The sequence below is a fragment of the Carcharodon carcharias genome, chromosome 18 (genome assembly GCF_017639515.1).
Source record: "Carcharodon carcharias isolate sCarCar2 chromosome 18, sCarCar2.pri, whole genome shotgun sequence".
In the NCBI taxonomy this organism is placed as follows: Eukaryota; Metazoa; Chordata; class Chondrichthyes; order Lamniformes; family Lamnidae; genus Carcharodon; species Carcharodon carcharias.
Genome location: NC_054484.1, coordinates 88,604,650 through 88,632,557, shown reverse-complemented (window position 1 = coordinate 88,632,557; position 27,908 = coordinate 88,604,650). Strand labels below are relative to the sequence as shown.

At 41.4% G+C, this 27,908-nt stretch overlaps 1 protein-coding gene across 2 annotated transcripts in view; it reads left to right on the top strand.

Moving 5' to 3' along the window:
• The first annotated feature begins 6,428 nt into the window (after nt 1-6,428).
• The window catches only part of LOC121290628 (lysosome-associated membrane glycoprotein 1-like), a 30,512-nt gene continuing 9,032 nt past the window's right edge, over nt 6,429-27,908 (top strand). Inside the window, exons 1-5 of one of the 2 annotated variants that reach the window (XM_041211307.1) lie at nt 6,429-6,613; nt 14,306-14,424; nt 20,512-20,725; nt 22,178-22,339; nt 22,443-22,639. In XM_041211307.1, coding sequence (XP_041067241.1) covers nt 6,565-6,613; nt 14,306-14,424; nt 20,512-20,725; nt 22,178-22,339; nt 22,443-22,639 — 741 coding nt within the window. In that variant the 5' untranslated portion in view covers nt 6,429-6,564. Of the gene's footprint in view, nt 6,614-7,008; nt 7,197-14,305; nt 14,425-20,511; nt 20,726-22,177; nt 22,340-22,442; nt 22,640-27,908 lie in introns of those variants that run through there. The other variant, XM_041211308.1, reaches the window with a different exon arrangement.

Below are 27,908 nucleotides of genomic sequence, written 5' to 3'. Positions count from 1 at the left end.
GATAGACAAAGCAGACATGGAGCGGATGTTTCCCCTTGTGGGGCATTCTAGGAGGAGAAGCCATAGTTTTAGGCTAAGGGATGGTAGATTTAAATCAGAGATGAGGAGGAATTACTTTTCTCAAAGGGTCGTGAATCTGTGGAATTCACTACCTCAGAGTGCAGTAGATGCCGGGACGCTGAATAAATTTAAGGAGGAGCTGGACAGATTTTTAATTAGTAATGGGTTGAAAGGTTATGGGGAGAGGGCAGGAAATTGGAGTTGAGGCCGAAATGAGATCAGCCATGATCGTAATGAATAGCAAGGCAGGCTCGAGGGGCTGAATTGCCTGCTCCTGCTTATGTTCTTATGTTAAAAAGTACGACAATAGAGAAACAGTGGCAGACACTTAAGGAGATAACTCTCAGCAAAGATATATTCCATTGCGAAAGAAAGGCTATAAGGATGCACCATCCCTGGTTAACTAAAGAAGTTAATAAATGGTATCAAATTGAAAGAAAAAGCATACAGTGCTGTGAAGATTAATCATAGGTCAGAAGATTGGAAAGATTTTAGAAATCAGCAAAGAATGACAAAAAATGAAGGAAAACGTAAAGTATGAGAGAAAGCTAGCTAGAAATATAAAAACAGGTAGTAATTTCTACAAGTATTTAAAAAGGAAAAGAGTAACTAAAGTGAGCGTTGGTCCCTTAGAGGGTGATAATGGGAAATTTATAATGGGAAAAATGGAAATGGCGGAAGCATTGAACAGGTATTTTGTGTCTACCTTCACTGTAGAAGACACAAAAAACATGCCAAGAATTCTTGAAAATAAAGAGGTAAAATAGAGAAGAACTTAAAACAATCACTAAGAATAGGATACTGGGAAAACTACTGGCACTAAAGGCTGATAAAGTCCTCTGGACTTGCTGGCTCTCATCAGGATGTTAAAGGAAGCAGCTACAGAAATAGTAGATGCATTTTCCAAAATTCCCTAGACTCTAGAAGGGTTCCAGTGAATTAGAAAATAGCTAACCTAACACCTTGATTCAAGAAAGGAGGGAGACAGAATGTGGCAAACTATAGGCTAGTTAGCCTAACATCTGTCATAGGGAAAATACTAAATTATTAAGGATGTAGTAGCAGGACATTTAGAAAATCATAATACAATCAGGCAGCGTCACCATGGTTTTGTGAAAGAGAAATTGTGTTTAACTAATTTATTAGAGCTCTTTGAGGGAGTAACAAGCAAGGTGGATAAAGGGCAACTGGTAGATATGGTGTATTTGGATTTCTAAAAGGTGTTTGACAAGGTGCCACATCAAAGGCTACAGCACAAAATAAGAACTTATGGTGTATGTTGAACAGGTTGGCCCTATACCCATTGGAGTTCAGAAGAATGAGAGATGATCTTATTGAAACATATAAGATTCTGAGGGGATTTGACAGGGTGGATACTGGGAGGAAATTTCCCCCTTTGAAGGAGTCTAGAATTAGGGGACACAGTTTAAAAATTAGGGGTCTCCCAAAGGGCCGAATGGCCTACTCCTGCTAATTCTTATGCTGCGTCCAGATGGAAACTTGCAGTACTATGATTAAAGAGCTGGGGGAATGGGACTGACTGGATTTCTCCACAGAAGGCTGGCATGGACTTGATGGGTCAAATGATCTCCTTCTGTGCCATAATGACTAACTCTCCGTTTCTGATTTGCCCTTTCTCTCTCTCTCTCTCTCTGTTCTCTCCCTGTCTGCCTTGCACACTACTTTGAACTTGTTTCACTCCCAACTTGCCAATTAAAAAGACCCCCGTCTATATTGAAGTGTCTGCATTGAGTTGTTTGACCTCAAAGGCAATATCAGTTCTACAAGTTACGATTTTCTTAAAACTCTGGTCTATTCCTCGAAATGGTCAAATTTGGCACTTGTATTTATTGTAACTTGTATTGTGCTTTAGACATTAATGGCAACTGCTAGTGCAATTGAATATTTAAATATATTTTCTAGGAAAATGAATTATAAGAATCAGTAATGCTGAAAGCATGCTGCTAGTACGTTATCACTGGACTAGCTGCGGTGATTATAACTTTTTGTGGATTTTTAAACATAGAATTCTCCATGATCATTTCATTGGAAAATTGGTGCAAATATTGAATTGGATGTAAAGCCAGGCATGGGGCCAATGGTTCAAAATAAAGAAATATATAAACATAGGAGTAACTTATTATCATTACAAGTGTCAGCCATGGCTCAGTTGTTAGCACTCTTGCTTCAGAGTTAGAAGGTTGTGGGTTCATGACTCACTCCAGAGACTGGAGCATATTATCTAGACTGACACCCCAGTGCAGAGGTGTCATTTTCCAGATGTGATATTAAACTGAGATCCCATCTGCCGTCTCAGGTGAGTGTAAAAGATCCCACAGTACCACTTTGAAGAAGAAATGGGGATTTCTCCCAGGTGTCCTGGGCAACATTTATCCCTCAACCATTGACTGAAGCAGATTACCTGGTCATTTATCTCATTGCTGCTTGGGAGTTCTTGCTGTACATAAATTGGCTGCTACATTTTCTATATTACAACAATAACAACACTTCAAAAGTAATGCATTTACTGTAAACTGCTTTGGGATGGCCTGAGGTTGTGATAATGCTATATAATTGCAGTTTCTTTTTATTATATTACCTTGAAACCTGTACCATGGATTTGCCTCTCCATGTCATGAAGTTAAAAATACAATGCAATCCTTAATAAGGTATGTGGCAGGTTAGAATAATAAAGTTAATTTGTTTAAATATTTCTCTTATTTTCAAGACTCTGTGCATTTTACAGTCTGGGACAAGAATACATGTTTTTCAAGAAAAATACCTTTGATCTCTTGTGGAAATGGTCACAGATGAGAGTTACATGTTGTTTTGACACTCTCCCTGTCACACCATTGTCTAGGAAGGACGAGAAGGCATTAGAAAGGGTGCAGAAATTATTACGAGACTGTTTCCAAGGATTAAGAACTTCAGTTACATGGATAGATTGGAACAATTTGGCATTGTTCTCTTTGGAGAAGAGAAGGTTGAGAGGGGATTTGATAGAGGTGTTCAAAATCATGAGGAGTCTGGAGAAGTAGAGAAAATTCCTGTTAATGCAAGGATCAAGAACCAGAGGTCACTGATTTAAAGAGATTGGCAAAAAGAGGCAACACTGACATGAGGAAGAACTTTTTTTAGACTTTTAATGATGTAGTCTATCAAAATTTGCACATGACACAAAAGTTGGAAGTATGAGGAAGATAGTGATAAATTTCAAAAGGACATAGACAAGCTGATGCAATGGGTAGACAAGTGGCAAACACAATTTGACGCAGAGAACAATGAAGTGATACATTTTGGTAGGAATAACGAGAATCTGGACTGCAGCCTGAGAGTGGTTGAGGCAGATTCAATCATGTTTTTGTGGGGAGACAGCGATGTAGCAGTAACATCACTGGACTAGTAATCCAATGGCCTGGGTTAATGGTCTGGGGACATGGGTTCATAATCCCACCATGGCTGCTGGTAGAATTTAAATTCAGTTAATAAAAAACAAAATTTGGACTAAGTAATGGTCACCATGACAACTATCATTAATTGTTGTAAAAACTCATCTGGTTCACTAATGCCCTTTAGAAAAGGAAATCTGCCATCCTTACCTGGTTTGACCTACATGTGACTACAGACCCACAACAATATGGTTGATTCTTAATTTGCCTCTGCAATAGCCTAACAAGACATTAAGTTCAAGGTGGCCAACAAGTGCTGGCCCTGCCAGTGACACCCACATCCCGTAAAAGAATAAAGGAAAAATAAATTGGCAGCAAGATCGAAGCTCTGGACTGCCCTGCCTGAAAGTGTGGTGAAGACAGATTCAATCATGCGTTTCAAAAGAGAAATTGGATCATTATCTAGAGAGGAAAAGATTTCACGGAATCACACAGTGCAGGAGGCCCTTTGGCCCATCAATTCTGCACCGACACATGAGAAACACCTGACCTACCTATCTAATCCCATTTACCAGCACTTGGTCCATAGCCTTGAATGTTATGAAGTGCCAAGTGCTCATCCAGATACTTTTTAAAGAATGTGAGGCAACCCACCTCCACCACCCTCCCAGGCAGTGCATTCCAGACCGTCACTACCCTCTGGGTAAAAGGTTTTTCTTCACATCCCCCCTAAACCTCCTGCCCCTCACCTTGAACTTATGTCCCCTCGTAACTGACCCTTCAACTAAGGGGAACAGCTGCCCCCTATCCACCCACCTCATAATCTTGTACACCCCGATCAGGTCACCCCTCAATGTTCTCTGCTCCAACGAAAACAACCCCAGTCTATCCAACCTCTGTTCATAATTTAAATGTTTCATCCCAGGCAACATCCTGGTGAATTCCTCTGCACCCCCTCCAGTGCAATCACATCCTTCCTATAATGTGGCGACCAGGACTGCACACAGTACTCCAGCTGTGGCCTCACCAAGGTTCTATACAACTCCAACATGATGTCCCTACTTTCATAATCTATGCCTCAATTGATAAAGGCAAGTGTCCCAAATGTCTTTTTCACCACCCCACTAACATGCCCCTCTGCCTTCAGAGATCTATGGACACACACGCCAAGGTCCCTTTGTTCCTCAGAACTTCCTAGTGTCATGCAGTTCATTGAATACTTCCTTGTCAAATTACTCCTTCCAAAGTGTATCACCTCACACTTTTCAGGGTTAAATTCCATCTGCCACTTATTTGCCCATTTGACCATCCTGTCTATATCTTCCTGTAGCCCAAGACACTCAACCTCACTGTTAACCACCCGGCCAATCTTTGTGTCATCCACATAGTCATCTATGTCGTTTATATAAATGATGAATAATAGGGGACCCAGCACAGATCCCTGTGGTACACCACTGGACACTGGCTTCCAGTCACTAAAGCATCCTTCTGTCACCACCCTCTGTCTCCTACAACTATGCCAATTTTGAATCCAACTTGTCAAATTACCCTGTATCCTTCTTTATAAATCTCCCATGTGCGACCTTGTCAAAGGCTCTGCTGAAATCCATATAAATTACATCAACTGCACTACCCTCATCTACACACCCGGTCACCTCCTCAAAAAATTCAATCAAATTTGTTCGGCATGACCTCCCTCTGACAAAGCCGTGCTGACTGTCCCTGATCAAACCTTGCCTCTCCAAGTGGAGAAAGATTCTCTCCTTCAGAATTTTCTCCAATAGTTTCCCTACCACTGACGTGAGACTCACTGGCCTGTAGTTCCCTGGCTTATTTCTACAACCCTTCTTAAATAGTGGAACCACATTAGCTGTTCTCCAGTCCTCTGGCACCTCCCCCATGGCCAAAGAGGAATGAAAAATTTGGATCAGTGCCCCTGCGATCTCCTCCCTTGCCTCCCGCAGCAGTCTGGAACACAAATCATCCAGACCTGAAGATTTGTCCACTTTTAAGCCTGTCAACACCTCCAATATCTTGTCACTCCCTATATCAATTTGCTTAAGAACCTCATAGTCTCTCTCCCCGAGTTCGATACCTACATCCTCATTCTCTTGGGTGAAGACGGATATGAAGTATTCATTTAACACTCTAGCAATGTCCTCTGGCTCCACCCATAGATTGACCCCTTGGTCCCTTATGGGCCCTACTCTTTCCCTGGTTATCCTCATCCTGTTGATATACTTATAGAATATCTTCGTATTTTCTGGGCTACAGGGAAAAGTCAGAGGAGTGACTGGCACTAGGTGAGTTACTGTGTGGCAGAGAGGTGACGGGCAGGACAGGCTGAATGTCCTCCTACTGTGCTGTAACTATTCTTTGATTCTATTCTCTGAGTGTAGTATTCAGGTTAGGAAGTCTTGTGGCACAGTGGTAACATCCCTACCTTTGAGCCAGAAGTTCCAATCCCACCCCAGGATCTAATGGCCACAGAAGGCACATTCGTGGCATGGTTAAGCAGATAGACCATCAACCTGTAAATCCTTCCAATATACCTATGGCAGGTGGTAAGAGTAGGAGAGTTTCCTAATCAGCCAGAACCTACAGGAAGCAAACCACTACACTACCTTGTAAAGCATAATCATAGACCAACACATGGAAGTCCATGGTTGCTAATGCACCTCTTAGGACATGTTACCTGGAGAGAGAGAGATAGTATTCAGGTTAAGCAGAGTTAAAGGGCAGGGAATATTGGAATTTGGAGGGAGATGAGTGGTACCTGGTGAATTACTCTTTTGCTGGGACAGGGTGGGCTGAATGTCCTCCTGCTGCGCTGTAACTATTCTGTAAGTGTAGTATTTGGGTTAAACAGGATTAGAGGACTCCAGAAGAGGGGCAGGATTAGGATTGGCTGAATGCCCTCCTGCTATGGGGCGTGTCCAAGCTGCTGACTGGGTGATTGACAGACGGGGGCCCCGCCCCTCTGATGCAATCGGTCACATGAGCAAGCGGAGTCTGGGACTGGATCGGAGAGAGACCGAGAAGACAGGAGAGGAGCAGTACACCGGGATCGAGCCGAGAGACACCGAGCCTATCCTCTTCCTCAGCCACTGTCACCATGAGCCGCGCCGCCTCCTACTGCCTCTTCGCCCCTCTGCTCCTGCTGGGTAAGAAAAGGCTTGAGACCGCTGGGGAGGGCCTCGCTCTCGCCGTGTGGAGAAGGCGGAGTAGGGTGACAGGCTGGCGGCTCTGTGGGGAGAGGTGGAGGGGTTGCTGTGTCAGTAGCCCGGGGAGAGGGAGCGGGCGGGTGTTGGTCGGGGATAGGGACCGGGCTATCCCGGTGGTGGTGGGGAGAGGGAGCCAGGCTGTCCGTGGGCCCGAGGAGGGGGGTTGTGAGGAAGCGCGCGGCCTGACCGTTACCCCGGGGATCACGTGATGGCTTGTCATGTGAGGCCTGGAATGATCGAGAGGGGGGGAGGGGATCCATCACAGCCGGCGTCATCTGGGAGGGGATCCCTCACAGTCGGCGTCATCTGGGAGAGGGGGGGAAGTGGATCCCTCACAGCCCGTGTCGTGTGGGAGAAGGCGTGTGGGGACTCTATATATTTACACATAAATAGTAAAACAGTGATAAAGGGTGGAGTGGGGCTGATTAGGGACCAAAAAGGGGATCTACGCATTGAGGCAGAGGGCGTATCATCTGACTTTGCCCAGGCAGAAGATCCTAGCCAGGCCATGGCGGAAGAGGAGGTAATTCAGACACTCAAAGGATTTAAAATTGATAAGGAGACGGTATTGAGTAGGCTGTCTGCACTTAAGTTAAATGGAACATGACCAAATGAGAACCATCCAGAGATATTGAGGGAAGTGAGTGTGGAAATTGCAAAAGCACTGGCCATAATTTTTCGGTCTTCCTTCAACTTGGGTGTTGCCAGAGGACTGGAGAATTACATGATATATACTAATGACCTACACCTTGGCATACAGGGCACAACTTCAAAATTTGTGGCTGATATGAAACTTGGAAGTATTGTGCGCTGTGAGGAGGCTAGTGTAGAACTTCAAAGGGGCATAGACAAGTTGGTGCAATGGATGGACAGGTAGCAAATGAAATTCAATGCTGTGAAGTGATTCAGTTTGGTACAAAGATCATGGAGAGACAGTATAAAATAAAGGGTACAACACTAAAGGGGGTGCAGGAGTAGGGGGACCTGGGTGTATAAGTCATTGAAGGTGGCAGCACAGGTTGAGAGCGCAGTTAATAAAGCGCACAGACTTTATTAATAGGGGCATAGAGTACATAAGCAAGGAGGTTATGTTGAATTTGTATAGGATACTGGTTTGGCCTTAGCTGGAATATTGCATCCATTTCTGGGCACTTTAGGAAGGATGTGAAGGCATTGGAGAGAGTGCAGAAGAGATTCAGGAGAATGGTTCTAGTTATGAAGGACTTCAGGGAGGGAGGAAGAAAAGAAGCCTCGCAACTGGTTTAACCTGGGAGTTTGGGAAGGGGGTGCCTCACACGCAGTGTAATCTGGGAGTGGGGAGGTGGAGGGGAATGCCTCACCAGGTGTAATCTGGGAGTGGGGGGGGAGGTGGGGCATGGTACCTGCTTTAATACGTCTTGTGGTTGGAGGGCATGCTCATGTGCATCTGCCACTTAGTTGCTTTCTTTATTTTGCCTCTTGTGCCTTGCCCTCATCTTTCACACTGCTGCTTTTCTGTCCTTAGTTCCTCTTGTATTTTTTTTTATCCAGTAAATCAATTGTCCTTTTTAACCTTAAGTTTCTGGCTTCGGTTCTCGGCTTTTACCTTTCAGCCCTCAGTTTCATCGTTTATTCTAAGGAGATTGTTTTCTGCCTAGAGTATTCTGAAAGTGGCTGTTGGTGATGTAATGGTTTTTACCTCAAGTTGAAATTTTTGAAGCTGAGTATTTGTTAATAACGGACTGTGTTGCTGTTTGAAGCTCAGAAATTGAAGGATGTCTTAATCAGTTGCGTGAGAAATTTCTCCAAGTAACTGTACCATTATTTCACAAGCGAGCACAGAACTCATGAGCGAGATATTGTCAGCCACATGGTCATAAGAGCAATTGCTCTTGATAAGCTAGCTAAACTGACTTTTGTAAATGTGTATTTATGATCTGGCGAGTGTGAAATTGTAAAACAATTATTGGATATCGCAAGTTTACAATTGTATTGCATAACAATCCAGTTCAGAAATGAGTAGATAAACACGTTAAAGTTAATGGGATAGCTATTCAGAAGAAACATTCATGCTAAATGGTATTTAATACCAGTTTGCAGAGACAGATACCTTTTAAAGATTGAAGATCTAAAGAACACTAAAATAAAATGCTATCAAAAGGATCTGTAAATTTAGTTTAATGTTCCATAAAAATACCTCTCCATTTTGAACCATATAGTTATATTTCACCCCTTCCTTGGATTCACCTAGTTCTGTTGAAGGGTCATGAGGACTCGAAACGTCAACTCTTTTCTTCTCCGCCGATGCTGCCAGACCTGCTGAGTTTTTCCAGGTAATTCTGTTTTTGTTTTAGTAATATACACCAACACTCAACCTCTTGTCTCCCTGTTTTGATGCTAATTTTTCCTTTGTGTAAACTAACAAGTGGATCAGGACTATATAAATTTTATTTTAATTCCTTGTCAGTAATTTCCCTTTCACCTTCTGACTGTTAACATCTTGTTACGATGCCATTCTACATAGATCCATTACCCTCTGGCACTTTGTCAAGGGGTTCAATGTTAATGATAACTGTCATGCTAGTTAATTAGGTGTTCATAGAAGTCAAAATTGTTCTCCCAAGCAATAGTTTCAGGAATGGAAATGTACCTGATTCTCTTTTGTGATCCTATTTAGAACTGGGGAATGCCATCTGATCTTAAGTTTGATAAATTTATGCTTGTAATTTAACATGGTCAAAATCACAAAAGAATATAAGGAATACTAGCAGGAGTTGGCCATTTGGCCCCTCACACCTGCTCCACCATTCACTAAGGTCATGGCTGATCTGATTGGCCTCAACTCCACTTTCCTGTCTGCCTCCCATAACCATTGACATGTTGAAACTGGGTCTAGATTCCTCCGCAAGAGGGAACATCCTCTCAGCATCTACCCTGTCAAGCCATCTCAGAAATTTAACCGTTTTAGTCATTTATTCCAGAAGACTGGTTAGCTGTGTGGATCTCAAGTACATCCATTTTGCTGTCCTGATGAAAGGTCATCATGAAACATTAACTCTGTTTTTCTCTCTACAGATGCTGCCTGACCTGCTGAGTACAACATTTTCTGTTTTTAACTTGGATTTGCAGCTTCTGCAGTACTTTGTTTTTAATGTTGTCTTATGTTCATGAAGAAAATTCCTCAAGTTTCAAACTTAGCAAAAGACTGCCGGTTTTAATGTCATCTGTAAGTTTTGAAATCATGCGGGCAAGGTTTTGAAACCATGCTAAAAATGATGCAAGGAAGAATTAGTCCTTTGATTGCTTGATGCGTTTGGCACATCCTGTGGATCCATTTGCTATTTTGTCAGTAGGAGGCTTTTAAGTTTTCATTTCAAGGATGTCAATTGCACAGTTCAGATTTTCAAAAGCTTCTCATGTGAGACAAATTCCTCCTATTACTGCTTTCCAGCTTCTCAGAAGTTATGGCTGGAGAATGTCAGCTCCTTACTTGCCATGGAGAAATGGTCTGGCATTGTTTAGGTGGCGATGTCTGCATGTTCTGATTTCAAATTGTTAATGATATAATGCATAGGTATCAAGTCATCAATATCAAGCCATTGATGAGCCAGAGTTTTCTCCATTAAATACTGGAAAGATTAAAACCATCTTACTCAGCATCTGCAATAACTCTGCTTGGATGCTGATTCCATTTCGTGTTTGGTTGGCTGCACAGCTAGAGCTAAATGTCAAAACCTGTGTGTGCTGTTTGATCTTGAGCAAACTAAGGCTACTTTTCTAATATGTCCCCCTTGCAGTTGCAACAATTGTCCATGCTTTTGCTATCTGTAAGCTCTACTTTTCCAATGCCTTCCTCATTACCCTCCTGAACTCCATCTTACATGAATTGCAATTCATCTGTTGCCTGCATTGTAAAGCCTAACTTGACTGTCACTACCACTGATACCCTTTTCTTCAACAACTGAATTTTAAATTCTCTGCTCTTTTACAAATTCCTCTGTGATTCAGCCAACCTGTTCAACCTCACACAGAGCTCCATCCTAACTTGTGACCTTCAATTTACAAATTCTGGCCTCCTCTCTACCATCAGTAAAATGACCATCAACTGCCTTAGACTTCCTCTTTGGAGCTGCAGGCATCATTTAATGCCTCTGCTTTGCTATGCTTCTGGCAATCTCCTAACAATTCTCCCTTGTAAAGTGCCTTTGGATCCCTATGTTGAAGGTGCTGTATAAATACAATGTTTTACCATTTTTAAGGGTGACAATCTCTAAAAACAGCCTCTTCAAGGAAGTTGCTGTGACTAACCTTCCATGCAAGTTGGTTAATCTTGGTTCCCATTTCTATATCTTTTGATTCACAGTATGTTATTGCTTTCTGTTGAGTGTTTCTTTGTATTACTTGTTGTAGAGCAGTGGTTTGAACTGTCGTCCTCTGACAAACATAATAGTTACATTTGAGGATGTTTTGATTTTGAGCAGCAGTTTAGATTTATGCAGCTCCTTTAACATAATTAAATATGAGATCAGAAGCTCATCTTGGCATTGATGTAGCACAAAGATTATGAACAGGTTGATTTAGCCTCAGATTGTTGCCAGGGAGAGGGATGGAGTCAGTAGCTAGGAAACGGAGTTTGAAATGGGGATCGAAAACAATAGCTTCACTCTTCCTGGTAATTGAGGAAATTAATTAATCAAAGATTATTGCAGAAAATAAAAGCTCATTGTGTAAGGGGTAACAAATTGGCATGGATAGAAGATTGGCTAACAGGAAACAGTTGGCATAAATGGGTCATTTTCTGGTTGGCAAGATGTAACAAGTAGTGTGCTACAGGGATCAGTGCTGGGGCCTCAAATTTTTACAATTTATATAAATGATTGGATGAAGAGACTGAAGGTATGGTTACTAAATTTGCTAATGGTCAAGGATATGTAGGAAAGTTAGTTGTGAAGACTACAATGGCTACAAGAAATATGGGTTAAGTGAGTGGGCAAAGATCTAGCAAATGAAGCAAAACATGGGAAAATGTCCATTTTGGCAGGACGAATAAAAAAGAAGCACATTATCTAAATGGTGAGAGATTGCAGAGCTCTGAATGCAGAGGGATCTGGGTGTCCTAGTGCATGAATCGCAAAAGGCTAGTATGCAAGTACACCAAGCAGTTAGGAAAGTTAATAGAATGTTATTGTTTAGTGTGAGGGGAATTGAATAGGGAAGTAGAGAGGTTATACTTCAGCTATACAGGGCATTGGTGAAACTATATCTTGAGTATGGTATACAGTATTGGTCTCCTTATTTAAGGAAGGATGTAAATGCATTGGAAGCAGTTCAGAGAAGATTTACTAGACTAATACCTGGAATGGGAGGGTTGTCTTATGAGGAAAGGTTTGGACAAGCTTGGCTTATATTCTCTGGAGTTTAGAGAAGTAGGAGGCGACTTGATTGAAGTATCTAAGATTCTGAGGAGTCTTGACAGGGTAGATGTGGAAAAGATGTTTCCTCTTGTGGGAGAATCTGGAACTGGGGTCAGTGTTTAAAAAATAAGAGTTACCCATTTAAGACAGAAGTGAGGAGAGTTTTTTTCTCAGCAGGTAGTGAGTCTTTGGAACTCTTCCTCAAAAGGTGCTGGAAGCGGAGCCTTTGAATTTTTTTTAAGCTAGGGGTCGATGGATTCTTGATAATCGTTGCTTATCCTGGGTAGGTGGGAATGTGGGGTTGAGGTTGCACTCAGATCAGCCATGATCTTATTGAATAGCAGAGCAGGCTCAAGGAGTTGAGTGGCCTACTGCTCTTAACTCGTATGGTCATATGTAAATTTCTGCTCATCCAATACTGAACGTTAGATAAGCAGTCTGATAATTTAGCAACAAAGAGGTCAAGAGAGTTGGAGGTGAGGTATAGCTGGGTGTCGTCAGTGTACATGTGAAAAATTACTATGGTGCTTTTGGATTATGTCGTCAAGGGGCAGCATGTAGATGAGAAATAGGAGACCAAAGATAAATTGATCTTTCTATTGAAGATTTGATAGGAAATTACTGTATGCAGTCATTTTTATAAAATAAGACCCAAGGATGGAAGATGGTTAGTACATGAACAACAACAACTTTTATTTATATAACGCCTTTAATATAATGAAAAGTCCCGAGTCATCCTAAATGGCCTGGCTGTAATTTTAAGATTATGTCCCTTCATTCTTGATGGTCTGTTCAATGAAATTATTTTCTCTGTACGTACGCCCTATTGAATCTTCTGAACGTTTTCAACAGCTTGATTAGAATACCTCTCAATCTTCTTTAATCCAGTTTAAACAACCTATCCTTGCAATGTTATCTCTAACTTCTAGTATCGTTCTGATGGATCTAAGCTGAGCAACCCCACCCATGGCTATTGTATCTTTCTTGAGGTGTGGTCCAGTACTCCAGATGGGGTCTGACCAAAACTTTATGCAACTAGAGAATAACTTCCTCCCTGTTGTATTCCAGCCCATCCAAGGTAAAGACCAACATATCATTAGTTTTGTTGATTGCTCTTTTCTCTGAAGGTGGTGATAGAAAGGAATGGGGTACAAGAACGTCAGGCTCCTTGAACTGAGAAGACTGAAGGCAGTTAAAGGCAGTTAGTTTTGAAGAGAGTTGTAAATGTTCAACGAAGCTCAAGGTCAAAAATTATTTTTAATTCAGTTGTAGGATGTGAGCATCACTGGCTATGCCCGCATTTACAGTGTTGCCCATCCGTAATTGCCCTCGAGAAGGTGGTGGTGAGCTGCCCTCATGAACCACTACAATGTGGTGAGGGAGGAAGTTCCAGGTTTTTGATCCAATGACAGTGAAGGAACGGTGATATATTTCCAAGTCAAGATGGTGACTTGGAGGGGAACTCACAGGTGGTGATGTTCCCATGCATCTGCAGCTCTTGTCCTGCTAGGTGGTGGAGGTTGCAGGTTTGGAAGATGCTGTCGAAGGATCCTTGGAGAGTTGTCGCAATGCATCTTGTAGATGGTAGCCACTGTAGCCATTGTGTGCAGATGGTGGGTCGGGTGCCAATCAAGCAGGTTGCTTTGTCCTGGATGGTGTCAAGCTTGAATGTTGTTGGAGCTGCACTCATTCAGGCAAGTGGAGAGTATTCCATCATATTTAATCATAGATAGGATTGGTGCTGCTTCTCTTCTACACTCCTTAATGAATTAGGATTGTTGCCTTGTGTGATGGTAATGATAAGAGTAAGGGATATGTCAGACCAAGCAATTACAGATTGTGGTGGATTACAATTTTTCTTTTGGCTCGCATTCTGAAGTAACAGAAGGCTGTTTAAGTCATTTAATCAATCCACTAACTGTATGTTTGTTTGCTATGAAATAATTTGTAATGTGCTTTGCCAAATATCAACTCTGTTTAGAGAAATTGAAGAAGCAGTCATCTAAAATGTACAAATGCCCGTTTTAGGTCACAAGGGGATGCTCTTGTTTTATTGCTATGTTGTGCTGTTATGAGTTACCTCCTTTTAGAAATAAAGCAATGGTGTTACTAAACTTTGAGCGTCTACGGCAAATCCAGGTTTCAAACAGTTTCTGTTGAGTGAGTGTTTGCAAGTATCGCCTTCTAGTGAGTGTTTCAGTGCTTTCCTTTTTTTAACTGCATAATTTTCTTTATGCAGGTTTTTTACAGGTTACTTTGATGAAGAGATTTGAGGTGAAAGATGGAAGTAAAATATGCTTGCTAGCTGAATTCTCAGCCAACTTTTCAGTCAGCTATGAAACCACTGCTAAAAAGGAAGTAAGTAACATAATTGTTTCCATAGCATAGCCCTTAATCTCTCAGTCTCAAAAATCAGTTGGATGATTAAAAGTCAACTCTACTAATCGCCTACACAAAATGTAACAAAAGCTCACAAAGGTGTTCGTAAAAAGAAAATTAATCTGATTTTTGTCAGTGCTAAAGTTGATATGCAGCGATGCTCTCTGTGCTTTGAAAATAACAGAATTGAGCTTTAATCTTCGGTACTGGATAACGTTTAAAATCCACTCAAGTGCTTGGATTGAAGTTCAAGTGACTTAAATACCCTTTGACATGCTGAATTGTTTGTTTATGCTTGGGGCAAGTTCGATGAGCTTAGCTCTGCTCAGGTATTTAGCTCTTCTGGGAAATATTAACAGGAGGAACAATGGTTGGAAACTTAATGGCTGTGGGCTATAAAAAGCAACACCAAGGATCTTGGGATATTGATGGATAGTTTAATGAAACACTGTGTGCAGCGCTATACAGAAATTTGACTCTCTTGCAATTTTTACATGGTAAAATACAATAGTAAATCCTCTCAGTAGGAATCGTAGGAAAGAATAATTCAGCATGGAAGGAGGCCATTCAGCTCAAATTTGCTCTTTCGAAGAGCAGTCCAGTTAGTCATCTCCACTTTTCTTTCCCCCATAACCCTGCAATTTTTCTCATTCAAGCATGTATCCAATTCCTGACTTTGGTATGTGTCCACTACTCTAGCAGACAATGCATTTCCAAATCTTAAAACTCTGCCTTCTAGTCATTGATCATTCAGCCATTCTTTTTATTTATTCTTGTGTATGTCCATGTAACTGGAATCCTTCATCACTGGAACCATTCGAGTAAATCTCTTCTGTAATGTCTCCAATTCCTCCACATCCTTCTTGAAGTGTGGTGCCCAGAATCGGGCACAGTACTCCAGCTGGGGCAAACTAATGTTTTATACAAATTTAGTATAATTTTCTGATTTTTGTACTCTGTGCCTTATAGAGCTGAGGATCCCATATATTTTATTAACTGCTTTGCTACCTTCACATATGAATCTGGGTATGGCTACACCTGTGTCCAGTGCCAAATGTTGCTCTGCAGCAAGGATATTCAGGCATTGGAAATAGTAGAGGGCAACCAAACTGACAGCTAACTTAAGAAATCTGAGCTATGAGGAGAGGTGGAAGAACGTGAGATTGGTTACAGTGGAGAAAAGCAAGCTCGGGGGAAATATTATGGAAGTTTTCAGTTGTTCTGGAATCAATTAACTGAACTCTGAAAATTTGTTTTTTTAATTCATTTACGGGATGTGGTGTCACTGGCTAGGCCAGCATTTATTGCCCATTGCCTAATTGCCCTTGAGAAGGTGGTGGTGATCTGCCTTCTTGAACTGTTGCAGTCCGTGTGGTACACCCACAGTGCTGCTGGAGAGGGAGTTCCAGGATTTTGACCCAGTGACAGTGAACAAACGGCGGTATATTTCCAAGTCAGGATGCGAGTGGCTTGGAGGGGAACTTCCAGGTGGTGATGTTCCCATGTGTCTGTTGCCCTTGTCCTTCTAGATAGTAGTGGTCGTGGGTTTGATAACTGCTGCCTGAGGAACCTTGGTGAGTTTTTGAAGTGCATCTTGTCGATGGTACACACTGCTGCCACTGTCGGCGGTGGAAGAAGTGAATGTGTTTGGAAGGGGTGCCAGTTAAGCGTGCTGCTTTGTCCTGAATGGTGTCAAGCTTCTTGAGTGTTGTTGGAGCTGCACTCATCCAGGCAAATGGAGAGTATTCCATTACACCCCTGACTTGTGCTGTTTAGATGGTGGGCAGGCTTTGGGAGTCACTCGTCGCATGATTCCTAGCCTCTGACCTGCTCTTGTAGCCACTGCATTTATATGGCTAGCCCAGTTTAGTTTCTGGTCAGTGGTAACCCCCGGGATGTTGATAGTGGGGGATTCAGTGATGGTAATGTCATGGGGTGATGGTTGGATTCTCTCTTGTTGGAGATGGTCATTGCCTGGCATCTGTGTGGCATGAATGTTACTTACCTCTTGTCAGCCCAAGCCTGGATATTGCCTAGGTCTTGCTGCACTTGTACATGGACTGCTTCAGTATCTGAGGAGTTGCAAATGTTGCTGAACATTGTGCAATCATCAGTGAACACCCCCTCTTCTGACATTATGATTGGAAGGAAGGTCATTGATGAAGCAGCTGAAGATGGTTGAGCCTCGGACACTACGCTGAGGAACTCCTACATGATATCCTGGAACTGAGATGATTGACCTCCAACAACCACAAGCATTTGTCTTTGTGCTAGGTTTAACCCCAACCAGCAGAGAGGTTTTTCCCTGATTCCCATTGACTCCAGTTTTGCTAGGGATCCTTGAAGCCACACTTGGTCAAATGCTGCCTTGATGTCAAGGGCAGTCATGCTCAGCTCCCTCTGAAGCTCAGCTCTCTTGTCCAGATTTGAACCAAGGCCATGATGAGGTCAGGAATTGAATGGCCCCGGCAGATCCCAAACTGGGCATCAGTGAGCAGGTTGTTGCAGAGTAATTGCCGCTTAATAGCACTGTTGATGACCCCTTCCATCCTTTTACTGATGATTGAGAGTAGGCTGATGGGGCGGTAATTGGCTGAGTTGGACTTGTCCTGCTTTTCGTGTATAGGACATACCTAGGCAATTTTCCACATAACCAGATAGATGCCAGTGTTGTAGATGTACTGGAACAGCTTGGCTAGGGGTGGAGCAAATTCTGGAGCACAAGTCTTCAGTACTGTTGCCAGAACGTCAGGGCCCATAGCCTTTACAGTATCCAGTGCCTTCAGCCATTTCTAGATATCTCGTGGAATGAATTGAATTGGCTGAAGACTGGCATCTGTGATGCTGGGAAACTCCAGAGCAAGCCAGATGTATCGTCCACTTGGCACTTCTCGCCGAAGATTGTTGTGAATGCTTTAGCCTTATCTTTTGCTATGATGTACAAAGGTTGGTACAAACTCTAGAGCCAGGGGATGGGCTTAATCTCAGGAGTGAGGAGGGCAAATGGTTTAGGTTGGGAAAGAGAGCAGTAAATATGAAAGGATTAGAATAGATATTGGAGGATTGGATAGTTGAGTGGTACATTATGCAATGGTTTAGATGGATGGAGTGCAATTTCTTTTGGTCTTATATTTAACAATGGACTACAAGGACCAGCACTCTGTCCTACAGAGCAAGAGTTAGATATAAATAGCTACCCTGTGTTGTGTGGCTGTGCTTTCAGTGCAAAGTTTTTGATTAAAATTGAGAGCAGCCAGGACTGAAGTTCTACCACGTTTCAGCAGAAGGGAGATTTTAAGGCTACATATATCTCCAAGAGCGAATATTACTTGTGACAGGAAAGAGTAAATGAGCTTACTGGAGGGCAGATGATGAGAATTGGAAGTTAGTCCTGCTGCATGATGTGCATTCTCCTTTATGCACCATGATCCTGTTTGGTCAAACTGCAGGCTTGCAATTCAGTGTTCAAAGCAACGGTGAATCCTGAATAATGCTAGTTAGAGATTCCCCTCCAGTAGGTGTGCTGTCCAACACTGATGACAATACTGTGAGTTCTTTACATTGGAAAATAACTCCTACTGATCTCCCAAGTTGTTTAGGCTTGTAAATTGTCTAAAAGAGAAAAACTACTTAAATGTTGAAGTTTATTGCTGTCTGATTAATGGCCCAGATTAACAAACAACTAACACCCAACATTCATTACACCTACAGCTGCTACACTGATTGTTATGTCAGTCAATGCGCTGTCTAAGGGGATCTGGGGGAATGTGTGTACAAGGCAAGCAACCACGTGTCTCAATTCTTGCTGATGCAAGCAGTCTAAACCAGGAAGTCTAAATTAGAATACTTAATGTAACGTCATGTACAGAATGCACAAGAAAGGGATAGGAAGACGGGGTTGAGAGAGAGATGAGACAAAGGAAACAATTTTAAAAAATATCTTCAACATTACTTAAAATCTGGAGTAGCTATATACGAGTGTAAATTTGCAATGTTGGAGAAGTGGTTTGGCATTAATTTTAATTAAATTGATAACAATGCACTAACAGCCAAAATGTACTAACCCTAACAGTTTCTGGCATGTTTGGCGGGTATGTGCTGCAACTTCATACCTCCACCTGTTTGAGTGCCAAATCTCATGGTAAGATACTGTTAGAGCATATCTTGTGGTGGAGCAGGGAAAATCAGACAGCAGTTTCTGGAATTCTGCGTTTAACTGCTTGTGTGGGCGCCAGAAGTTGCAGTCCAATATACCTCTCGATAATGGTGAGTGCTGATGGTCTTTGTACTGAAATTTTTCTAAATTTATTGTTAAAGTGGGCATATTTCTGGGATGAGAAATTTCTGCCGTTTGGTAAAATTCCGACTTTTGAATAATGGAATTTGCCCTTTTAATTTTTTTCTGACCTTTTCTTCCCCCATCTGCCATCACCTCTAATCTAGACAAACCCAGCTGATAGCCTCATTACTGATGGAGATTTTCCAGGCTGAGGCAGGGAACAGAATCCAGGGGAGCTGCCACTCAGTCTCACGCCAACATGGACCCAGCTCCCAGCTGCGGTCACTCATCCCACCAGGAGGACAAACTTTGCTGCTGGCTGCTTGGTGGAGATGAAGGGTCAAGCAGGCCTGGCTAGGGGTTGGGGGGGGGGGTGTCGCTGGAGACTGTTGGGGGTGTGGGTGTGTAGGGAGCAATGGGGCCAGAGTCTCTGAGGTTCATTAGGTGGAGGGTTGTTTGGGAAGAGGGGTTGCTGAGTGAGAGTTCAGGAATGGAGAGTTTGGGAGAAGGGCTGCTAAATGAATCAGTGGGAAGGGAGGGAGTTTGGGAAAGTGGGGATTCTGACTGAGTGGAGGTGTTGGGAAGAGGGGCTGCTGAGTAAGTTGGGGTTGGGAAAGAGGGGTGTGTGTGTGTGGTGAGGAAGATGGGCTGATTAAAGTGTGTGTGAGGGGTGGGAAGAAGAGGGGTTTCACTGAGTTGTCTTTCCCCAGGGAACATGGGGAGCTTAGCTGAAACCTACCATGAAGGTACAAAATAATTTTTACCAAGTAATTTAGCAACAGATTTTTGATGTTTATATGATATTTATTATACGTGATCCATGAACTACATATGGACAAAACCCTGCCCAGGTATGTGAATCAAACCAACTAAGCTCAGAGTAGGTGAACTGTAGCTGAACAGAGTTTGCATCATTCTTTTGTCTTTTGGAGACATGGTTTTATATTTACTTTTTCTGTTTACTAGTCTCTAGGATGCTGCAGAATATTAGAGATTAATCTAGCCGTGCGAGCCATGGTTTTCAGATATCCTAGGTTTGAAGTACCTCCCCAATCTCGCCTCCACAAGAGACACAATCTCTTTTAACTCTCAGGCAATTTTCTCCACCTACATTTTAGAATTTTCTAGTTGTTTATGCTTGCTGTTCATTGAGGACAGTTACAATTGTCTGTCCAGTTGGCTAGGTAAAATTTGCTTTTGTTTAGGTTAGTCTTGAAGCTATGAACTGCAGTTTATTTTGGATCCATAAATGAAGAACGGCATGATAAATAGCCTTGTGGTTCACAAGTAAACCAGGAATGAATAAGTGGGAATGTCTTGAGTGTACAGATTGTCTAGTTGTGGCAACGCAGTGAGTCCCTCAGCCTTTGAAGGACTTGTTAGCCGTGGCTAAATGCGATATGCACAATGCTGGATATATGCATATTGAAACGCTTTGGCATCGCATACAGTATTAACTGCAGGATTAGCAGTTTTACTGTATGACAAAATGGAGAGTGAAGTCTTGAGTAACTTTTAGTACATTTTTTTAATATTCATAGTTTAAAAATAATTGGAGCAAGTTTAAGAATTTCAGAAATTTAATGCCCCAGAAGAGCAACTCTGTGAAAGTTACTGAAATGGCTTCACACAAGGCAGAATTCACAAAAACGAGTGCACAATAATGAACGCATTTTTGCCCAAACAAATTTGATATGGAGAATTAAACCATCATTTATGCACAATTATGTGCTGAATGATTTTAACCTTTGGCGAGTTAAGCAGTTATGAATTTTTTTGTGTTTCAGGCTACAGTTTTGTTCTCCCTCCCAGAGGATGCAGATGTAGACAACCGTAGTAATTGTAATAATATGACTGCACCATTACTGGTAGTAGGCTTTGGGGATGGTCATTCTCTCAGCATGAACTTCTCGAGGCACAACGCATCATACAAGATGGATGTACTGACTGTTTCTTGCAAATGGAGTGACCATACATTTTTTCCAAATGCAAGTTCCAATGGTAAGTTATAGTCTATATCTGTAGATGCTTCAGACATCAGACAGTCTAATGCAAATTTTTGTGGTTGCAACATGCCTACAGCTGGGTCAGGATGGGCAGTTTCCTGATTGTAGAGATGGAAAAAGAAAGGTAGTGATGTTTGAGACAGTGTTAAGAAGCTAAAGTGTCAAGATTTAAACAGGTAGCCAAGATAGAATTTCTTTGGATGGAGCTAGGAAATGACAAAGCATACGTCACATTGCTAATAGACAGTGGAATTAAAGTTGATGAAATTACATAGATGTGTATTAACCATCGAGAATGCTTTCTCTTCACAGCATCCTAATAGGATGGGGTTGTTCCAAGAGTGTTGCTTAAAAAAGGTGACTCAGGCTTATTTTAGTCTGATGTTAATCAATGATCATGAGGGAAGTGTAGGATGAAAAGGCAACTTTGGAAAGGAAATGGAGTGGTTATGATTTACATGGATTTTCCAGAGCCATTGGATAAAGTACTTTTGGCAGTTTATGGCATGAACTGAAAGATACTCTGCTAAAGCAGTGCCAGCACATTATCACCAAGCAATGGGACAAAAACTTTGTAGATGGAGTATAATGTTGGAAAATGTGAGGTTGTCCACTTTATTGGGAAGAATAGAAAAGTAGAATAATATTTAAATGGAGAGAGACTGCAGAGTGATACGAATAAGAGGCATGAAAGTTAGCATGTAGGTACACCAATTAGGAAGGCAATTGGAATGTTAGCCTTCATTACAAGGAGAATGGAGTATAAAAGTAGGGACGCCTAGCTACAACTGTACAGAGCATTGGGTGAGACCACATCTAGAATACCATGTACAGTTTTGGTGTCAGTGGGATATATTTGCATTAGAGGCAGTTAAGAGAATAGGGGTTGCCTTATGAGGAAAAGTTGAGTAGGTTGGCCCCATACTCACTGGTGTTTAGCAGAATGAGAGGTGATCTTATTGAAACATCAGATTCTGAGGGGGCTTGACAGGTTTCTTTTTAGAGAAACTGAGATGAGGAATTTCTTCTCTGACTGTGTTTAATCTTTGGAATTTTGTCCGCTAAAGAGCAGAGGTTATTGAATATACTCAAGGCTGAGCTAGACAGATTTGTGATCTACAGGAGAGTCGAGGATTGTGGGGCAGGCAGGAAAGTGGAGTTAAGGCCACAATCAAATTAAATGTGATTTTATAGAATGGCATACTCCTACTCTTTCTTATGTAAGTGACTATATATGCTCATAAAAATTATGTAAATCATTCCGCCAAATGGGGATGAAGGACCCAAATGAAGGACAAAATCAAGTTCGATGATGTGAGTATTTTTTTAAAAAGGGCCATTTTCTTGTGGGTTGAAAATTTGAATTGGGGTTTTATAATATTCTCCGATTTCAGATAATTCTGAAGTTTCTTTTTTTGTAAAGTTGCTGTTTTGAAAATCTATCCAGGTACCTTGGTAAAGTCTTCCAGGTTGATGGACATCAGTGCAAAAATGAATACAACATACAGGTGTATAAGTGATTCTACTGTGCACATGAAAAATGTAAATGTAACTCTGAGCCAGGTTCGAATGGAAGCTTTTCCTCCAAGTAATAATTTCAGTAAAATTGGTAAGCATTTTCAGCTTGACACCATATCGAAGTTTTCAACCAAAAATGTTTGAAAGCAGTGGAATTTTTTCATGTATTTACATCAGATCAATTTTATTTTCAGAAACTAAATGCCAGGCTGATATAACTCCAACTTCACCTGCTACAACGCTGGTTACCACCCTGACCCCAACTACTGCAACACCACCAACACAGAATCCTGTTCTAGGAAAATATAATGTCACCACTGGCAATAGGACCTGTCTGCTTGCAGAGATGGGACTGCAGCTCAATATTACGCACGTTACCCCAGATAATAAGGTAACCAACTTGATTTTTTACAGTTGAAGTAGTATAAAACAGGAGGTATTTCGGTGTTCTACCATACAAAATATAATTAGGAACAGGAATAGGCCACCTGACCCCTCGTGCCTGCTCCTCCATTTGATAAGATCATGGCTGAACTGACTGTGACCTCAACTCCACTTTCCTGTCTACCCCTATACCCTTTGACTCCCTTGTCAATCAAGAGCCTGTCTAATTCAGCTTAAAAATATTCAATCACCCTGCCTCCACTGCTCTCTAGGGAAGAGAATTCTGCAGATTAATAACCCTCTGAAAGAAAAAATCTCCTCATCTTAAATGGGAGACCCCTTATTTTAAAATTCCGTTCCCTAGTTCTAGTCTACCCCATAAGGGGAAACATCCTCTCAGCACCCAAAATGTAATTTTGAAAAGAATCATTTCATTAACTAGGCAGTGAGTGCGGTATGATCAAGCACATTCCGTAACAGCATGGGCAACATGCATCAGCTGACTCGGATATTTTCGATTGAGGATAGTGATGGCAAGGATTAATTTATTTATAAGTATTATGAAAATTATGCTTTTGTAAATCTCAGAAGTTGAGCATGTCCTCTACTTGATCATGGGGTTGTCTAATTTAATGGCTTGCATACATTGTCATTACAGCACAGGAGAAATCCATTCAGTCTGTTGAGTCTACGTACCATTATAGAATGATTTGGGTCATGTTTGTTGCCTTGAGAATTGGCCCCAAAATATGTGCAATCTATCCCAGCTAACCTTGTGTAGGCAAGAGGAATGTGATCAGATACAAAATTGGAAAAGGACAATTTTCCATTTACTGATGAGTACGACTTGGCTGGATTAAAATCAATTTATTATGTGACCTGATCTAATGTAGATTAGGTTTGAGCAGGTAATGGGGGAAATCTATGGAATAAACCTGTTGAGACCATTTATTTTTAAGTCATATGACTTTATGGTCAGCCTTTTTTTGGAATGTACATAATATGTTGTCTTTTTCAAACAGTTTTGCCAACTTCACGTAATGGGTTAAGCCCACCAGATTTGCTGTATAAATACTGAATGCTTTTTACGCTACAGGTGTCTGAAGCTAATTATAGTTAACAGTTGAACTTGGATTCGTGCACTTCATTAAGAAAATGTATTGTAATAATTGTCTTCATATATTGCAGACCAATATTTGTGTAACTTGGCAGAGCTGTTAAATTTTATAAGTACTGCTTGCACCATAAGAATTGTTAACATAATTCTTGTAGCAACACTTTTAAAGTGTAGGCCATGTCTCATTGGTTGTGGTTTCGTCTCTGAGCAGGCAGGCCATGAGTAAAAGCCTCTCTCCACAGATTTAAACGTAACCTAGGCTGATGAGCAGTAGTACTGAGGACTGTTCTGTAAAAGTTTAAAACTACAGGCAATGTAAAAGAACATTGTTTATGCAATAGAATGAGTTGCCTGATGGGGTGGTGGAAACAGAATTCAAAAGGGAATTGAAAAGATTTTTAAAGGAGAAAAATTCAGGGAAAGAGCCAGGAAACATAGCTAACTGGATTGCTCTTCGAAAGAGCTGGCATAGACTCGATATGCTGAATTACCACCTCCTATTCCGTGATGTTTTTGTTCAGTACTCTTAATTGGCTATACATTCTTTTAAGGAGTATCTGTTTGAGTTTTATCAGACTGTGTAATAACTGCAGTTCAAACAAGCTATTTTAAATCTTGTGGGTGGACTCAGTCTTTTTTTTAAGCATTGCTTTAATATTGTGGTTGCTCAGTTTCTGTGGAAATTAGTTTTTGTTTCTGTATCTTGATCTGATGGTGTGGCATCATCCACCTTTTCAGACCAGACAGGATAATGTATGGAGTATTCCATACGAAGGCTGCTTTTTTTGCCTTGAACAGAAGATTTAAAGAGAGAGCTTGAATTATTACTAACCCTTTCCAGAACTTAGATAAATGAGACCATTTTTACTGGGTTCTTTGAGATTACCTTTTGAGGAACTGATACTTCAGGCTCTCTGTACAGTGGAATGTCCAAAACTATGTCTACTACCCTACCCAAATCCTAATTATAACTTATTTGGTTTGTACTTAAAAGCCCTTATTTATAAAACTCAAAATGACATTGGCAATTAACATTCTTAAGTTTACCTCCTAGGTGTATAAACCCCAGAGGAGATGATGGCATAGTGGTAATGTCACAGGATTAGTAATCCAAAAGACCCAGACTAATGCTTTGGGGACATGGGAGCTATATGGAATTTAAATTCAATTAATTAATTTTTTAAAAAGGACTTGAAAACTAGTTCAGAAATGGTGACCATGAAATTATTATCGATTGTCATTTTTAAAACAAAAACCCATCTGGTTCACTAATGTCTTTTAGGGAAGGAAATCTGCTGTCCTTATGTTTACAACTCACTGTCCATTCATTGAGTAAAGGATGAATCTGGAGCTAGTCTTTCCTTTTCACAGGTTTATTTACAAAACAACACAGCACTGGCACAGACTAGTTTTTCCTCCCCTACCCTGGTGTAAACCAGTTCTTGCATCCTTGAGAATAATTTCCTAATCTTCCCCAATTAGTTCTCGCTTATAATGAAGTGCATGCTTTAGTTTGTAACAGGATTTCAACATTAACAACCTGATCTGGCCTATATGTGATTCCAAACCATAGCAGTGTGGACTGATGGTATGGTTGCTAAATTTGCTGATGACACAGATAGTTACGAAAGTAAGAGGTGACAAGGAAATAAGGCTGCAAAGGGATGTAGATAGGTTAAGTGAGTGGGCAAAGATCTGGCAAATGCAGTATCATGTGGGAAAATTTGAAATTATCCATTTTGGCATGAAAAATAGATAAGCAGCCTATTACTATTACCTAAATGGTGAGAGATTGCAGAGCTCTGAGTGCAGAGGGATCTAGGTGTCCTAGTGCATAAATCACAAAAGGTTAGTTTGCAGATACAGCAAGTAATTAGGAAAGCTGAAGGGAATGTGGTTGACTCTTAAAAATGCCTTCTGAACAGGGCAATAGGGATGAACAATAAATGCTGGCCTAGCCAGTGCCACCCACATCCCATGAACGAAAAAAAATGAAATGCAAAAGGTGGGGATTATGCTTCAGTTATACAGGGAATTGGTGAGACCACTTCTGGAGTACTACGTACAGTATTGGTCTCCTTATTTAAGGAAGGGTGTAAATGCATTGGAAGCAATTCAGAAAAGGTTTACTAGACTAGTACCTGGAAATGGGCACGTTGTCTTATGAGGAAAGGTTGGACAGGCTAGGCTTGTATCAGCTTGAGTTTAGAAGAGTAAGAGACAACTTGATTGAAACACACATCCTAAGGGGTCTTGACAAGGTGGATGTGAAAAGGATGTTTCCTTTTGTGGGAGAATCTAGAACTCAGGGTCACTGTATTAAAATAGGGGGTTTCCCATTTAAGACAGAGGAGGAGAAATTTTTTCTGAGGGTTACAAGCCTTCCTCAAAAGGCAATAAAAGCAGATTCTTAGAATGTTTTTAAGGCAGAGGTAGAGCAATTCTTGATAAACATGGGGGTGAAAGATTATCAGAATAGGTGAGAATGTGGAGTTGGGGTTACAATCATCAGCCATTACCTTATTAAATGGCGGAGCATGCTTGAGGAGCCGAGTGGCCTACTACTTCGCCTAATTCATATGTTCACGTGTTCACATATCAGACTCTTAACTGCCCTCTGAAATTGCCTAGCAGGACACTCAGCAAAAGGGTAATTAGGAATGGGCAACAAATGCTGGCCTTGTCAGTGGCACCTTCATCCATAAAAGAAAAATCTTGTGACTGCTAATCCAAACATAGGGATGAGCTGTGTTGCTGAAATTATCGTTGGGCACTAGGTCACCAAAGAGTGTTGAGTTCTGCCCTTTGTTAAGGATCAAGTGCAAGCTGCCTGAGGATGCACTACTTCACTTTTTAGCCACTGTACTGAGATTCATTTGTTGTTTACCTCATTAATTCAGATAGCTGTGCGTTCAATATTACTCCTATGGGAGCTACAGTGCCATCTACAACTGTGATAGGCACAGGCTATAGCCTGTGACATTTTAATAAATATATCGATCATATTTTTATTTAATTTGTAGGGGAATGGTGCTAGAACGTATATTGAAGGGGGGTCTGATGATTCTTTTCATGATGAGGCTTCTTTTGTCTGTGGGCTGAATAAATGTACAATTCTGTTTGGAGGTAGGGAGTATGTTAGTTAGTGCAGAAATCCCCTCTGATCTGTATAACAATTGGTGGTTTGTTTATGCGTAATCTTGCATAAAGGGTGGCCTGTTCAGATGTAAAATTCCAACAAGCTTTGTCTTGTGCCAAGTGCAATAAACAACTCTTGGCAGCCAAGGGAGTTTTTTTCCCGTTCCACCTACCCATGGTGATAGACCAGCATCATCACATGACTTACTGTCCCAGCTGCTGCCATTGCAAATTCCTGCTTCTGCTCTCGACAGGAATGGGACTTGGATGGGTAGATTCTGAGAAATTGAGGCTACTCTTTATTGCTATGGCTAATAACATTAACTAAAGTAGTCCTTCAACCAGAGTTCTTGGAAAATGCACTATTTAGATATTGATGGTATGCTTCAGGTGTGTGTGTTGGTCTGAGGATGCTCTGAGGCTCTTAAATACCTTGCTGGTGTCCCGAGGGTCATGGTATTATGCTGCATGTTGTTCAGTTCTGCTGTACAAAGAAATCTCCCCATGCAGAGCCTGAAGCAGGAAGGCTCACAACCAGCTTTGGAGCTTGAGTAAAAAGCAAAAAACTGCGGATGCTGGAAATCCAATACAAAAACAAAAATACCTAGAAAAACTCAGCAGGTCTGGCAGCATCTGCAGAGAGGAGCACAGCTAACGTTTCAAGTCTGAATGACCCATTCTTCTCTCTCTTCTTTCCCAGCAGTCTGAGTACTCAACAGAAACTTAACAGCCCATAAAGCTTCTAGTGATGGGCCTCTGCTACAGAATGAGCTGCCACATGTGCCAGGGTAAACTCTAATGCTCAGGCCCTTTCCTCCACTGTACTGGAAGTGCAGCAACTGAGCTATTGCAGCTGTACTAATATCTTCACAATTTAGTATGATACCTGAAGCATAGACTACATGTCTATCACCGTCTACATAGTCCCACCAAATAGTAGTCACATAATCTCTGTTACTATCTTAACCATGAAGAATAAATAACAGCTTAAATAGCAAGGTTATTTAAGGTTTCAATGCCC